The 17,263-nt window shown below is 38.6% G+C and overlaps 1 protein-coding gene across 28 annotated transcripts in view; it reads left to right on the forward strand.

The window, feature by feature from the left end:
- The window catches only part of LOC118675254 (ABI family member 3 binding protein), a 257,719-nt gene that overhangs the window by 198,594 nt on the left and 41,862 nt on the right, over positions 1-17,263 (forward strand). For 26 of the 28 annotated variants that reach the window (XM_036347661.1, XM_036347632.1, XM_036347634.1 and 23 more), the window contains 4 exons: positions 3,769-3,834; positions 6,321-6,395; positions 14,901-14,978; positions 17,070-17,174. In XM_036347661.1, the coding sequence (XP_036203554.1) occupies positions 3,769-3,834; positions 6,321-6,395; positions 14,901-14,978; positions 17,070-17,174 (324 nt within the window). The remainder of the gene's footprint in view (positions 1-3,768; positions 3,835-6,320; positions 6,396-14,900; positions 14,979-17,069; positions 17,175-17,263) is intronic. The other 2 variants (XM_036347642.1, XM_036347643.1) reach the window with 1 other exon arrangement.

Genomic DNA, 17,263 nt, shown 5'->3' on the forward strand with positions numbered 1-17,263 from the left:
TTCATGCGCTCAGAAGGATGTTTTTGTCCTATATGGCTTATAATCGTTGTGGATTTCCAGTATTTTTGTGTGTTCTTTCTTTCTTTTCCCCCCAAAGAGCCCCTTTTGCCCATCTCTGCCTCTTTCATATGGAAGTAAGCCCAAAAAGCAAAAGCAAATATTTTTAAGGAGATAGAAGACAAATTTATTTTATTATTTTGTTTATTATAATTTTGGGGTGGGGGAACTTAATGAAAAAAATGTGAAATAATAAGAGCAAATGATAACAATAAAATAAGTCTAATTTTATGGTGTATATTTTATAGTAAATAGAGTAACATGTACTTATTCAATAAGTGTGACTGAACACTATGGCATAGGACAGTTCTCGTAATTTTTCTAAATTATTTTTACTTATTTGGTTTAATTTTTATTATGTTTTAAATGATTATTTTATTATTTGCTTTAATCACCTTTCTACTTATTCACTTTTTTATAAATCCACACAGAAGCCTAATATACTGACAGCCCTCCCACATCCTCATTAGTAATAGATGTTTAATCATGTTACATCCATACTCCACCCTCATTTTTGAATGTTTATTCTTTTATGTTTTTGCAAACTTCTTTAATGTCTGGCTTAATGGAAGATAGCTGGATTAATTTAATTAATAATCAAGCACATTAATTTTTTGCAGGAAAATATATATGTACTTACACTAAGAAGGAAAAATAAAGACTATTCAGCACAGGTCCTGTTACAATGAGAAAGCTTTCAGCTTTTTAGAGCTTTATAGGTTTCAGAATGGAGGATGAAAGATCATAGGGCTGTTCTTTATTTTTGCATTTTATTACTTTAATGAGAATATCATTATTGTATTACTAGTATGAATGTGTGTAGAATTTTTATCAAATTTCTTCTAAAACGTGGTTTTCTTAGATAGAAGTTTCACAGTTGATTGGATATATATATATCCAGGATTTGATATCATTATATGAATTGTCTTAACATAGTGATATAACATACTATGTTTTAATTATTTTCTTATATCCTGAGGATCCTTAGCTTAAGTCTCAACTGCATTGCCTGGGAGTCACACTTTTCTAGACTGTGCCAAGGGTCTTGAGAGTGGCTCACCAGAGATTCATTTCCATGAGGTGACAAGGGACATCCTAGGAAAGAACCCATCTAAGGATGAGAGTAGCATCCACAACCTGGCCCAGCCCAATAGCCCTACCTGGGAGTAGAGGGACAACTTTTAGTCAAAGCAAGATGTGTGTCTCTAGGAGCACCTTTTGGCCCAGTCCTCATAAACACTGCCTGAGCTCTGTCGAAGGGGTGGCCAATCAACTGTTTTGTTTTGGATGTGCTGTGCTGTTTTATTTGAAACATCAAGCATTAGGAGCACAAGACAGCACACAATACTCGGATATAGATTCTGTGGGGGTGAAATAGCTCCTCTTGAACTTTGCACTCTACGCGTGCCCTCCAATCCCTCAAACATGGGGCCCAAGTGCTCCAAGGAAACTCCAGCACCTCCTCTGTGGCCCCTTGGCTCCATTATCTGCTGAGACAGTTCCCTGAAGCACGCTACAACCCTGAATACTCAGACACTCCTGCTCTGCCTTTCTCATTGCAGCCCATGGGAGAAATCCACTTGGCAGGCGCATTTGGGAAGCATTTTCTTTTCTTTTTTTTTTCCTTTTTTTTTTTATTATTAGTTAAGGTATTACAAATGTGTCCTCATCCCCCCCATTAACCCCCAACCCCCCCCCACACACACTCATGCTCCCATCCCCCTGTTGTCCATGTCCATTGGTATGGCTTATATACATGTATACAAGTCCTTCGGTTGATCTCTTGGGAAGCATTTTCATTATGTTATTGCTTGCAGCCTCTCATACTTACCCCCCAGGGCAAGTTGAATATACTCCTTCCCCTCTCCCTGTATCATTCACAGTGTTTCTCCAATAATCCCTGTTTGTTTAGTTTTAAAGTTCATTTTACACGGATTTTTATAGAACTATTCAGATATGAAGCCATCTTTTAAAGTTATTTTTATTACTGGTCGCCAAAAACTACATGGAGATGATGTTCACGTAGTTACATTGTCACAAAGCCCCTTTGTCATTTTTTTTTTTTTTTTAACTTTAAAACTGAAACCCTAGAGTAGATTTCTCAAGGCCATGGGATGTGCAAGTAACTCACAACCGAAACTTAAAATTATATTTTGGCTTTTTTTTAATTAAAGTTCTTTCTAGATTTAAGTAGAGACTGTGGAACAATAAAAAACTCTGTGACTTTGAAATAATGAATATAGTTCTGATTATTTTTGTGTTCTGCTCTAAGTCTCTTCTGTCTAACTATAAGTTTTTAAATTTAAATTTCTTCTAAAATGAGACTAATAAGAACCATGACCATTGTAGCTCTTTAAGAGAAAGCAATCTAACACAGAAGAAATTAATATGAAAACTTGAAATATGTAGAATTGACAGATAATCCTATCATTCTCACATAAAAATTAAAGAAAAACATGGGCTAGTCATCATCACGCATTTTAGGATGTGTCAGAATTCATATTTTATAGCACTGGTGCCCCTGTTCACTCTAGTTATTACACTTCGAAGGCCCCACACTGAATCCACAGAGAATATCAGCGTGTGTCTGCTGGTTTTGGCCTGAAATATGGCAAAACTCTGCTCACCGGTCTTCACATTGGAAGCTTATAAATGAGCTACATTATAATCTGTTCTGCAGGTGTTTTTTAGCTTGTTAGGCAAAAACAAGCTAATTTATGGTTACATAAATACCCCCTTAAGATCTGAACAAAAGCAATGTAATTTACTTACAAGTTTGAAAAAAGAATTTATTTTCTCCGGTCTCAGCTAAAGTATTACCAAGAAAGTTGGAGTTAGGAGGCAGTGTGCTATGTCAAGAAGGCAGAGGAGGGAAGGGAAGAACGGACAAATTCCTGGATGAATGCATATTTTAAAATCTTAGGAAGCAACCAACCTGAGCTTCTTGTGAATTTGCCTGTGTACAGTGCTCGCTCCATTTTTAATTTCTTCAACAAGTCTTCAGTTGGAATCCTCACTGTGCCAGGCCCTGGATTACAGGAACAGGAAGTGACGAATTGATGTGTTGGTCCCAGAGCTTGTCTGAGTTGCTGCTCCTTGCTCTCCCTGGATAGATGAGCAGGACCCCTGAGCTCTTCTCTCATCCTGACGCTGTAATAGATGGCACTAAGTGAACATTGATTCATCTCAGGGGTCATGAGCCAAGACATTTCGATAGAGATCACATGTTTTTACTCTTGTCTTCTTACCTACCTCAAAATATTTTATGTTTTGCCTTTAAGATTACTTGTCTTTTTTGGCAAAACAACATTTCACAGTGACTACCTAATTGAGTGATGTGGGTGGATGGATAGATGGACACATGGGTGATGGATGGACGAATGCTTGGCTGCCTTTTATGTTTGCCATGTTAAGCAACCATCTGGTAAAGTAAATGTCCTTGAAAAAGTGGACTAATGATGACATCCGTAACACACATTAGAAATTACCTACCTCATTCTGACAATGTGCATTTTAATATCCAATCATGAGTATTTTCACTTGTTTTATTTTCCTTTAGCTTCAGTGCTGTAATGCATAATTGGCGGTTGCAGGGTGTTCTTTCTACTTCCATGCACAATGTACAAACTGTTGGTCCCTAGGGTGCCAAATCTCGATTTAGTGGGCTTTGGAGTGTAGGGTATTAAACATGAAGCATTTGCTCTGTTTCAGCACCACATAGATTGTACACTACTCCTGGGAGGCCCAAAATACCAGAAAAACCACCCCTCAGACCTGGTAAGTTGTTTCCCTTTCTGATGACCCAAACAGTCAGCACATCTGAGAAGATATAAACTGTATCGAAACAGCTAGATGCACTAAAGAAGAGCTATATGCTTAAATTGAAATAAAGGACATACAGAAATTCTGATCCTTGCAGATAAGTGGAGAGGTATTGATGGATCCTTGGAACTGACAAGACCTAAGTGAGGTTTTTAAGGAGGATCAGCTTCAGAGACCACTATAGAACTTTATCAATATAAAATTATTTTTGAAATAGTATTTGTGCATAAATCACACATGCACACACACACACACACACACACACACACACACACACTTTTTCAAATTTCTATGACAATTATAGGTAGCATTAACATTCTGTGTGAGATATTACTTGCTTTCAAATATTATTAATCTTTTTTATTTTATTTTATTGTTTAAAGTATTACAAATATATCTCATTTTTTCCCCCATTGACCTCCTCCTGCCCTCCCCTACCCCCTAGCACTTGCCCTCACCGCCCCCGCCCCCCAGTGTCTTGTGTCTATTGGTTGTACTTATATGCATGCATACAAGTCAAATAGTATTTATCTTTTAAGAAAAGATAATCTCTTCAGTATAAAAGGCTCTTGTTCTGGGAGAATATTTTTACTTTATTCCTTCTGATGATAAAAAAAAAAGCACATAATTTTTCAGGTTTTAAACAGTAAAAATAAAGTGATAATTAAACATTAGAAAATACTTTAAATTTACTAAATTCTCAGAGGTTCTATAATCTCCTTTACTGGAGCTTATTAGGGAAGAGTTAACTGGAGGGGTTGATTTGAGCCATGTAAATAACTTCTATGCTAAAGTACAAGTTAGACCAAAGACTGGTGTTTTCTACCCTTTTTCTACTATGTTTCTAAAAGTCTTCTTGAATTTATAAATTATGAAACTGGCTTATAAATTAATATTCTTGGTTAGCATCTCTCCAGGCACATGGAAGAAAGAACAAATAATTTTTTTCTATTCTTTGGTTTATAAGTTTTAGAGTAATCCTCCAAATCCTAAATGCATTAGGCACAGAAGTCTTTTATAAACAAATATATCTCCATGTAACTTTTATATCATGATAGCTGTTGAGAAATGGTTATACTAAGTGTTTCTACAAAATAATGAATAGTAGCAATACAGGCAGTCCTCGGCTTATGTCGGATTCAACGTACATCATTTCGTGGTTACGTCGCCATCTCCCATTTATTTATAAAAAAAAGGTTCCGTCATTTTGACATGTGTACATATGTGCTTTATGTTTTTTATTATTTATTTACCACAAGTAAAGGTCAGGAATTGTTATTTTTCTTTAAATTTTTTTTTTACTGTTTCACTTCATTACTGCTTCGTATGTGCTCCCTGTGAGTGACGTAGGTGCTTATGTAGGTGGGTTCCGACTTATGGGGAAAATCACGTTATGTGGCACCATAGGAACAGATCTCCATCAGACGTAACCCAAAGACCTACTGTGATGGCTAACAGTGACTGAGTGTTTGCCTTGTGTCCCATTAGGTAGAGTGAGGAAGCTAAGAAGTAGCTAGGAAGCTAAGAAGAGCTAGGAAGTAGATTCAGAGTCAAGCAATCAGGGTCCAGTGGTTACTCTCTTAACCATGGTGTATTTAGTTCTTTTCTTTAAAGAATCTTCTAAGTGAAGCATAAGGCAGGTGACCTCTTAAAGTTTTGATAGTGCTATGGCTGTCAACAGAGCAGGAAAGATATTGTAATGGTTTTATTACAGTTTTGTGTTCAATGATGGGTTTGTACCAGGATTATCAAGGAGTATCTGTACCTAGAGACTCATGCAAAAGGACCATGAACTTATGAGTTATGAATTAAGGCCTTGACAAGTAAATACACTCCCAGTTTTGTTTTTTCATTAGCACAGGTAGGTGATGGTGAACGTTTTGAGCTCGGCGTGTCAGCATTTTGAAAAACCCTAACTTAACTCTGGTGCTGTGTCACATATAGAAATTTTTTGATATTTGCAACCATAGTAAAACAAAGACTTATATTTTTGATATTTATTTTATATATTTAAATGCCATTTAACAAAGAAAAACCAATCAAAAAATGAGCTCACATGTCACCTCTGACACACGTGTCATAGGTTCGCCATCACTGGCATAGGTAGTCCTGATTGTTCTTCAGTTCATTTTGGAACGCATCTAGTGCTTATAAATGAAGAAAGATATTTCCCATTTAGAAATATAAATTTCTTTGCCAGTTATTTTTTTCAAACCCAGTAATCACATTAGAGTACAAACCCAGGTTTCTATTTCCAAATACAAGCTTATGATTTTTATACCAGAATTGTGGTTTCTATATTCTAAACAATAATTTTTGGTAAGGCATCTTTTTTTATTGCTTGGTTAAATAATTTACAATTCTCTGGGAAGTTTTGTTTTCCTTGGCTACAAATTATTATAAGAAAATGTCTGAACTGTTTCTTTCCCACTTTATTATAGTTCTGAATAAGACAACTACAAGACCTACTAGACCCAAACCCAATGGGATGCCCAAAGGAAATGAGATGGGAACAGGTAATGATCACAAATTTATTTCCTTTTGATGCTGCCAAAACTATAAGTGTTTTCATTCAATTTTTATAGTTTTGTTGAATTCTCACTTCAATTTCTTTTTTACTAGTTTTGGAAGTTCCTAGCTTAAGGAATTGAAAATTGTAATGCATTCCAAAATCAAAACATCCTATGTCTCTAAAAACATTAAAGGAGAATTTATTATTTTTTCTAAACACATGTCACTAAATTAGCTAACATACATGGGCTTGATTCTTCAAAAGATGCTGATTAAATATGAATTATTGAATTAAAATATCAAAATAGCTGTTTTCCTTCATTTCAAAACATGTCCTATACACAGGCTTGGTTTTTGAGACTGAAATCACTTGGTTTTCAACTTTATAATTTCACAGATACCATTATAAATTTTAAAAGACCTAAATCTGTTAGAAATCTTGACTATAATATTTAAATAATAAGGGGAATTGGCAGTTGATCGCCCTTGTTATAGTAATATTAATGTTTATAAATTATCCTGTTTAATTAAATGACATTAATTTAGTCACATCTATAGGAGTAGGCATCATACAGATAACTAAGACAATGATCTGATAAAAATTTAAACACCCAACTCACTAAGTGTGCAAATGATAGTTTTGATGACTTAATATGGTATGGCATCATTCCCTTGTAACATATATTTATTAATATGTATGATATATATATATTTGTTACTTCTCACCTGAGGATATGTTGTTTTCTCTATTGATTTTTAGAGAGAGTGTAAGGGGTGGGAGAGACAGAGAGAAACATTGATGTGAGGGAGACACAATGATTGGTTGCCTCCCACATGTGCCCCGACCAAGGTCAGGGATCAAGCCTGCAACCAAAGTACATGCCCTTGACCGTAATCAAACCTAAGACCCTTCAGTCTGCAGACCAAAGCTCTAACTACTGAACAAAACTGATTAGAGCAATATTTTTTAAATAGTACGAAATTTGTGATTATTTATGTAAAAAAGCATGAAAATGAGAATTTATTTAATGGTATATATTTAATCAACCCATGATGTTTCCTAAGGAGAAAGAGATGTAAATAATACCGGGAGATATTCAGTATAAAAATCATTTAGATTTGTTTTAGAATGTCTTTTTTGTATCAGGTTATTATAGTGTCTGAAGTTGTAGGAATTAACTTCCCTGCAAACCAAGTAATGAGACAACTGTTATAAGTTCCTGACTCATGAAAAGTAAGAGAGTTCTGATACTTATTTGGGCTTAGCTGCTCCTTTTATTCTTCGCAACAGTGAGATTAGGCAATGCATAGTTTCTCAGCTTGACATGAACAATCTGGCTCTACACAGAGCCAACTTCTTAATATTCAAAGTAATTCTCTCAAGTTTGTCTAAGTAAAAATAAAAGAAAGCACTTATGTCAACAAAGCAAATGAAAGAACAACTAGCTATGATCAAACTTGAAAGTCTTCAACCCTCAGTACAATCAAGCATTGATTCTCACTAGGAAAGTGCTCATTGTTCCTCAGAGGGGAAAACAGAGTCATTATATTTTAGTTTATCAACAATATAAACATTTTTGCAGAGCCCCTTATAACACAAACTGACATATATTACCCTCTTGTGTAGATGAACTCAACTATGTAGTAATAACTCGTGTAACTTAGCCTTACATAATCTCTTGTCAGGGCTTTTTCAATCTAATTAGCTGGTTGCTGGTAGAAAGGAGCTGGTGGGCATAGGCAGACAAAGCTGAGCTCACTCTTTCCCTTATCCTTGCTTCACCTCCATCCTCAACCAAATTGTGTTGCACCTATTCTGTGTTCTAATGTCTGTCTATTGGGATTTCCCTTTGGGAAAACACTTGCTACCCACCTGCAGGGAGTGAGATCAGCAGATAGCATCCAAGGTCAACCTCTAATATCTGGGTGGTACATTTCCATGTCAACTACAATAACACATAACAACCAAATGACATTTACCTCAGGAATACAAGGTTGGCTCAACATTCAAACAAATTAGTGTAATTTTCTTACATTAACAGAGCAAAGGAGAAAAATGATATGACCATCTCAATAAATACAAAAAACCACCATTAGACAAACTTCAAAATTTATTCATGATGAAAACTCTCAGAAAACTAGGACTTGAAAAAAATTTTCCTCACTGATAAAGGGCATATGTGAAAAATCTACAGTTAAAATTATACTTAATAGTGAAAGTCAAAATATTTTTCTCCTATCATCAAGAACACAAGCAAGGGCTTCTATTTTTATCATTTCTTTTGGAAATAGTCATGGCATATGTAGCCAATGCACTAAGTCAAGAAAAGAAGTATGCAGTATAAAAACTGGGGATCACAGATGACATTATTTATCATCTTATGAAAGGAAAGTTTAACAGCTCTCAAACTATTTGCCCTAGGGAATAAAAAATTGGTAAGAAAAAGAATGTTTAAAATATATTCTCTCCAGATTATAGGTTTACATGAGTTTACCTTTCTTTGATTCTGCATAGTTTTGATCTGATTTGTTTTCAGAAATGCAGGTATTCACATTAAGTTTATTTTCTTCTCTGACCCAGTCCCACTTTCTCATCCACATTCACTTCTAACATCCATTGAGTCTTAATGGAAGTTTTTCTGTGTCAACTTCTTCCTTATCCAACTTTCACATCTTGTCCAGAATATATATCTTTATTATCCATCTCACATACATTTTTCTATAGTTTTCCTTGCTGAAGTTTTCAATCCAGATACTCTATAATAAAACTAGTGGCCCAGTGAATGAAATGGGGGGCGGGTTGGAGAGTAGGAGGTTTTGTCAGCCCAGCCTGCAACCTCTCCAATCGGAGACCCCTTGGGGGATGTCTGACCGCCAGTTTAGGCCCAATCTGGGACTGCTGGCTTCTAACGGCTCACCTGCCTGCCTGCTTGATCACCCCTAACTGCCTCTGCCTTCCTGCCTGATCGCCCCTAGCTACCTCTGCCTTGGCCCCCACCACCATGTCTTTGTCCAGAAGGAAGTCAGACATCCAGAAGATGGCCAGTTGACCTGGTCTAATTAGCATATTACCCTTTTATTAGTATAGATACATTATATAAGATAGGATTTCTTAAATGGGGGGGGGGGGTAGGGAGGAAAGCCTTTTTCAGCAGAAGGAGATGCTCTTGGCAGACAAAAAAACATAATCCCTATATCTGGACTGATAGCCAGCCATATGCACTATGCTGCCAAACCGGTCATTAAAAAATTGAACCGCTTTCTTACACCTTACACCACACAGCTGCTGCCCTTAAAACCCCTCCTCAGCCCCCACCTTAGGTTCTGCCTTCGTAGTTCACCCAGATTAAGTTCTGATTGGTTGGTTTCTATGCCAGTCAGCATCAAAAGCTCCGCCTCCTAGGCAGCCATTGGCTCCTGGCACTTCATCCAGATTTGGTTCTGATTGGTCAGTTTCTATGCCAGTCAGTGTCTCTGGGCCTATCTCTGGGCCTGATCAAAGAGGCAGGGTTGATCAGCAGCCACCCCCCACCCCCCCCCAGAGGCCCAAAGAGAAACAGAGGTGCCGCTGCTGGCGAAGCCCAGAGAGAAAGAGAGAGGCAACGGCTGATCAACAACTGCCACAGAGGCTATGGATCAGACCCTGCCTCTCTCTCTGCAGGCCTCTCTCCGAGCCTGATCTGCAGCCCCCTTGGCAGTTAGTGCTGGGTTGTTGCACCAGCACCAGCTGCAATCAGTGCTGGGTCACCATGGCAACCCAGCACTGACTTCCAGTGTTCGGTGGAGCCTTGGTTGTTGAGGACATTATGGACCCTGGCTCTTTATATATATAGATAAAATCAGTTGATAAATGAAGTGTTTAAGGATTTATAGGACATATTCTTCATGGTCTCACATCTCTTAAGGTTGTGCCTTGGAAGACTAAAGAAGCAAGATTCTAAGGCCTCAAAACTATCAACCTTTGGCTATCTGGGCCTCTATAATAATTTCACTATGATTGCATAAACTGCAAGAATCTTTAGGCCACCTTGAGCCAAGTAAAATAAGTATCTTATTTTACTGTTACAGATATTTATCCTGCTTTAGGTACATTCCATACCTATATGCATAAATATTTTTCCACCTCCAAATTAGAAAGCAGCCTATAAGAGGTTGAAGTTTTAGGTAGGTCACCATCTCTGCATCTCTTTTTTCATGGCTTTTAGAGCTGTGCCTCAGCCTAACTTATGTGTTCTACATATTATAACCAACTTCAGAGATGCAACAAGCATGCATTAGATCTCATAAACTAGAGCCCCACAGGCCAAATTCAACTCACTGTTTACTTTTGTAAATAAAGAGTTATTGAAACATTGCCGAAACCGGTTTGGCTCAGTGGATAGAGCATCGGCCTGCGGACTGAAAGGTCCCAGGTTCGATTCTGGTCAAGGGGCACATCCCCAGTGGGAGATGTGCAGGAGGCAGCTGACCGATGTTTCTCTCTCATCGATGTTTCTAACTCTCCCTTCCTCTCTGTAAAAAATCAATAAAATATATTTTTTTAAAAAAAGAGTTATTGAAACATAGCTTGCTTTCTCTGGCATAATTGAATAGTTATGACAGAGACATATGGCCCACAAAGCTGACAATATTTACTATCTGACCCTTGACAAAATGTTTTCCAACCCTGTGCTAGACAGTCTCTCAACTTTCTCCCTACAGAAGAAAGCTGCTGAGTTGTGTAGCTATTATTTCATTCAACCAACATTTATTGAAGGCCCACTAAGTGCTAGGTGAAGTGTAATTTGGAAACCACCTTGGCACATGTAGTTTGGCAGATATGTTCCATACTTGAACCCCAGACTCCTTTTTCTACATCCTGATGAGGTGCACTTCACTGCCCCCAAATGGAGTTTGCTTGACAAGCAAAACCCAGATTCCTTTTTTGATTTGTGTATTTACATTTAAGGAATGTGTTTGGGCTGTGGCTAAATCTTCCAGTCTGCTGGCTCATCACCCCTGACCTTTTAGCTAGGTGCTAACATTTGGAGACAAGGATGAGGAGAGCAATTATCCATAAACACCATGCCTTTATGGTTATAAGAAATAGAGTCTCTGATACATTTGGAAATTGATGTCCAGTTTACGATGTTTCTTTGCAAGTTTTTTGTTACCATGGTTAAAAATACCTGAATCATTACTTTATTTCTGACAATAAATTCCTAAGAGGTGAATGGTGTAAATCCAGAAAATTTTGGAGAGCTCCCATTTGGCTATCGGGAGCTCATAGTGAATGAAACTACAGTGTTGGTGTTTCCGAACACAACCCTGCACTTTAGAAAATCTGTGGATTAATCCTGACTGAGGGAAAAGGAATTCAGATCACAGCCTGGGCCAAAGTGGCCGATGGTGTACCAGTTCCTGAGAATTCTTTCTCTGCAGTATCTCTCTTACTGGCCTCTTCCTTTCCCTCCCATTTCCTCTCAGCTCCCTTCGGCCTTTGCCTGCTCTCCTCTGATTCAGGGAAACAGAAGTTCACTGGTCTGCAGCCTCTGTGCTCACACTGCTGCCTAGCTCGTGTGCAAACCACCGCGAGGTGGAGGCAAGGCCAGAACTGGAGTGCAGTCTCTTGTCCTCAGTTCAGTGCTCTTTCCCTGAGCCCCATGGCTGCTTTCACAGGAATTTGCCAATGGTTTCATCTACCACTAGCTTTTATGTGTTTTACAGGCTAGCTGAAGCCCAGCTTATCAGCTGACACTTTATTGATTTGAGTATTTACATTTAAGAATTGTAACAATATGATGCTCTGTCTCTACCTTTACAGAAAGTGATAGGAAATGGCTGGTTTCTGCTGATTGCTCCCTTACTTAGAAAAGAAACCAGTTTATATCTGTGGTCTTATTCATAAAGTAATGCTGCAGAATTTTGGATTCTCTCCTAGCTCTCCAGTTCAGCAGCCCATGGCTGGTAGATATGGCATGTGCATGGTGGTATCTGCCATCAGCCTTGTATTACATTATCCTGAGTCCCACACACCAGTGGCATGGCTGGATGATACATGCAAGCCTGTCCTGACCAGGTGGCCCTCACACAGTGGTGGCCCTTTAAAACACCCTAAGACAGAGTATAGGACTCTAGGGCTGAAGTCACTTAGAGTCATTATAAGGAATAAGAGAAAACTGAAAAAGACAAGAGGAAGATAGTATTCTGTACTATCCCACTTAGGACTTAAGAGATCGGCTTAGGAGCCAGGCACATGTGGATCTGAATCCCACCACTTCTAGCTGTGAGTCCTTGGGCATCTGCTTAGCCTCCGCTTGCCTTGGGTTTCCTCCTCTGTGGGACCTGGGTGATATCTCCCACCCAGAAGGTTTAGAAGGATCAAATCAGGTAATGACCATGTAAAGTACTTGCACAGCATCAAATCAAAATACTTTGGTGGGTTTTTTTTTAAGGGTAGAAAATTTTGGAGAACGGCTCTGAGGAAGTATAGTGAAGGCACGCATGGCCTACTAGCCTTCCACAGTATATGATACATATTTTACCCTGAACAATAGTGGTAAATCAAATCTCACCGCGACAGGTCATCCCAGTGACACAGATGGAAGTGTTTTCCATTTCCCTATGCCTTGCCCAGAGCAACCACCCACATGAGTCATTTCCCTGGCCCATTACCGCTGACAGCGGGGCACAGGATGAAAACTAATGAGCCATTTGTTTCCACCGTGCCTGTAGGGTTAGCCATAAAATAGACATTGACCCCAGAAACATTTTTTTCCTATCGCAAATTAGCAATAATTAATTTATGACTCCATATAAGCTTTCACTAATATTTCATATATTATCTTTTATTCAAGCAGCAGAGAGTATGAATTATAATGTTTGGGTTCATAAATTAATGTTAATCATTATTATAATGTTAAAAATTATAATAATGCTAGTATATAATGTTAATAATTATAACATTAATACCAATTATGTTAATTTCTATAACAGTATGTTATAGAAGTTAATGGAAGAATATTGTAAGTTAATGGAAGAATATCATCTAATTTTTGGCAAGCAAAGTTGTATATTTAATTTATGGTTTTGGTTGTGTTTGTCATTGTTAATGTACTAACTAGTATGTTAATTAAATGTTCTTATTTTATAGTATGCGAATTATTATAGAATCCTGAGAGTATTCTATTCTTCTTTTAGGATGAATCGTTATATCTAATGTGATACTTACCTTTTAAATCTAAAAATATGTTTCTAGCCTTTCTTAGTGAAGACTGTCAGCCATGTCAGGGAAGATTATTTTATAATGTAAATGAAAAATAGCCCTGGCCTGTGTGGCTCAGTTGGTTGGGTGTCTTCCTGTGCACCCAAAAGGTTGCTGGTTTGATTCCAGGTCAAGGCATGCCCGGTTTGCAGGCTCGATCCCCAGTGGGGGCCATGCAATTGATGTTATGCTCTCACATCGATGTTTCTCTCTTCTCCCTTCCTCTCTCAATAAAAATCAATAAACTATTGATTTTTAAAATAAAATAATGATAATAATTTTAAAAGAATGAAACCTAAACTCTGGGCCTGGGTATTTAGATGAATGGCTGAGTAATAACCACCAGATTATGTTTGAGAAGTTTAGGAGTTCAAATATCAAACAAAGTAATTTTCAGATCAGTTTCTTTCAAATAGCAATTTGGAGTACTAGGCCTGCCCGGATTAATTTACAAATCTCAAAGGCACAGATCCAGTTTGTGGCCTACCCAGTCTGATAGCCAAGTCCTCTCCAGAAATATTTTAAAAGTCAATCCATTAAGTATAAACCCAAACACATTGGAATTTTAAGGGTTGTTTTTTTTTATGAGGATAGAATGGTTGGAGGAAATTTTTTCAAAACCACAAAATGTGTCCATGAATGTTGGAAAAGAATGGCCAATTACTGTAGATGAGATCCTCCTGGTGAGGCAGTACCACCCAGGAAGGCTGTGCAGACAACATGGAAAATCAAGACAGAAACCACAGCCCACAATCAAGCATTAACTCTTCAGAGAAAATATCACAACCAGTGAAGGTAGCCCTTTGAATGTCTTCTGTATGAAGATGGGAGAAGCCAATTAAAATGCCTGGCCCTAAATCACCATGTCCCTGCTCTGTAAAGAATGCATGTGATGCCCTAGCTGGTTTTGCTCAGTGGATAGAGCGTCAGCCTGCGGATCAAAAGGTCCAGGGTTCAATTCCAGTCAAGGGCACATACCTCGGTTACAGACTCCGCCCCGGCCCAGGCCCTGGTCAGAGCTCATGCTGGAGGCAACCAATAGATGTGTTTCTCTCACATCAATGTTTCTCCCTGTCTTTCCCTCTCTCTTTTCCACTCTCCCTAAAAAGCAATGGAAAAATATCCGTGGGCAAGGATCAACAAAAAAAATAAAATAAACATAAAGAATGCATATTACACTGAGACTCTACCAAGTTTCTGTTAATAAGAACATTTAACACATTTTGCTATATATTTATTTATTCCCTTTTCTTATCTCTGCTTATAGGGGTCAAGCAACCACCAAAGCCATCGAGTGCTGGTAGAAATGCATCCATGGACTCTACCCACTTCACAAAAAAACCAGGTAAGGGGTAGGATGCTGACTTCACCCTTACTCAGCTCTGTGCTGGACTGTGGGCAGTAACTGCAGTATCATTTGTTTCAGCAAAAGCATCAGTATCCTCAAGGCCTCTAGTGTAGTGGTTCTCAACCTTCTGGCCCTTTAAATACAGTTCCTCATGTTGTGACCCAACCATAACATTATTTTCGTTGCTACTTCATAACTGTAATGTTGCTACTGTTATGAATCGTAATGTAAATATCTGATATGCAGGATGGTCTTAGGCGACCCCTGTGAAAGGGTCGTTCGACCGCCAAAGGGGTCGCGACACACAGGTTGAGAACCACTGCTCTAGAGCATCAGAGCCTGCTAGCAGCACATGGGGGTTACTAGGAAAGCATTCAAGAGTCTTAGGTTTGAGAGAATGAAAATGCTCTGTGTACAAATTAAACATTAATAAGAATCTCTAATGGGTACCAATTGAATAATTACTTTGTATAATGTTCTGAAGGGCCATAGTGCACAAATGCGGGTGAGTCACGTGGGTTCCAGTCTTCCTCATGTTCAAGTTTTGCTCTTGTGTGATTTATTACAGTATCCTTTTGCCTGAAATGATTTATGTTTCTAATTTACGACTATGCTCTAAATTTGAGGCCCAAATTACGTAGCTGGTGACTTGGAAACTCTTGGCATTGAATAGAACTCTGTGCTTTTGGAAAGGATACTGTGAAACCTACTCTGGTGCATTAATGTTGGGGCTACAGATCTAAATTCTGTCAGCACTGCTCACTCCCCGCACACATGCACGCACATGCACACGTACGTTTTAGTCTCCTAAAAACTTAAAGACACAGGGCATTTTCCTGGATTGTCAGTTGTACATGAAGTTTAAAAAAATTATTTTTTTTTATTGATTTAAAGAGAGAGGGAGATAGAGATAGAAACATCAATGATGAGAGAGAATCATCAGTGGGCTGCCTCCTGCACACCCGCTACTGGGGATCAAGCCAGGCATGTTCCCTGATCAGGAATCGAACTGTGACTTCCTGGTTCAAGGTTCGATCACTAAGCCACACCGGGTTGTATATGAAGATTTTTAAACCAACATATATTATGCAAAGAAAGCTATAACACAGACTTAAAAGAAAATTGGGTTACGGGAGACTGCTCCAGGCACCCCTAGCCTTACCAGCCTTAGTGCAAAGTAGACACCTTGTGCAATTTTTAAATGTTGCTTCTTCCCTCCATCCTTTAGGTAAACCATTTACAAAAATGTATCCTTCCTCTGGGCTGGCAGCTTTGTACCAGGGCTTGTGGGTGGATGAGCAGAGTGGGTGTTAAACTTTGGGTCCCACTTACACACCTCTGCTCAGCTGCCCTTGTGCGCTGCACAACCACTGACAATGACCCTGCTCTCTATGGGTTTATAGCTTCTGCCATCAAGGCTCCTTGGTTGTAATGATTTAAGTTCTGAAAGTGTTCGTTTCATTCTAATTACACTAGAGGCCCGGTTCACAAATTCATGCATGGGTGGGGTCCAGCGGGCCCATCCTGGGGCCGATTGGCCAGGCAGGCCAGAAGGAGGGGCCATGGGGGGTTGGCCAGCTGGCCCTGCCCCCTGGTCAAACTCCCGGTGGAGGGGGAAATTTGCATATTAGCCTTTTATTATATAGGATAATGGAGTTTGGGGGTGAGGTGGATCACCCACTAACAGAGAAATTATATGCTTTAACAATTTAAAGCTAAAATGGTAAGAATTGCAGCCTCAAAATCAAAGGCAATTGTAGATAATGAAACTCAAAAACGCTATTGCTGAGACTATCTGGGAAACTAAAGGTGTTAAATTCTATACATTTATACAGCCTTTCAAGAGGCAGGTATACCTATACATGTTTATCTACAACTAGAGGATGCTTTCATATACTAATGTGCTTCTTCATTATTCCTGAATACATTACAATCATTACTTTAGAAAAATATCAGAAATTACTTAGCACTTTTCTATAGAATCTATGCCATTCAATTACTACGTATTAAATGTTATAATTTTTTAAAACCTGTGATTTTTATAGAGTGAATCCTTATGACAACTTTATCTGTAATATAATCTCTTAGCCATAATTCCAGGCACTCGCCGCCCACCCTTGCCACCTAGACCTACGCCCCCTCGAAGAAAACCATTGCCACCAAATAATGTCACTGGAAAGCCAGGAAGTGCAGGTATGTCAGTCATATGCATCCCTTCTCTCTCCATGACTTCAGTTGTACTAGCCAACCACAGCCCTCCTTGTATACTAGCCCAGGCAACG

The sequence above is a fragment of the Myotis myotis genome, unplaced genomic scaffold, assembly GCF_014108235.1.
Source record: "Myotis myotis isolate mMyoMyo1 unplaced genomic scaffold, mMyoMyo1.p scaffold_m19_p_2, whole genome shotgun sequence".
NCBI classification, from domain to species: Eukaryota; Metazoa; Chordata; class Mammalia; order Chiroptera; family Vespertilionidae; genus Myotis; species Myotis myotis.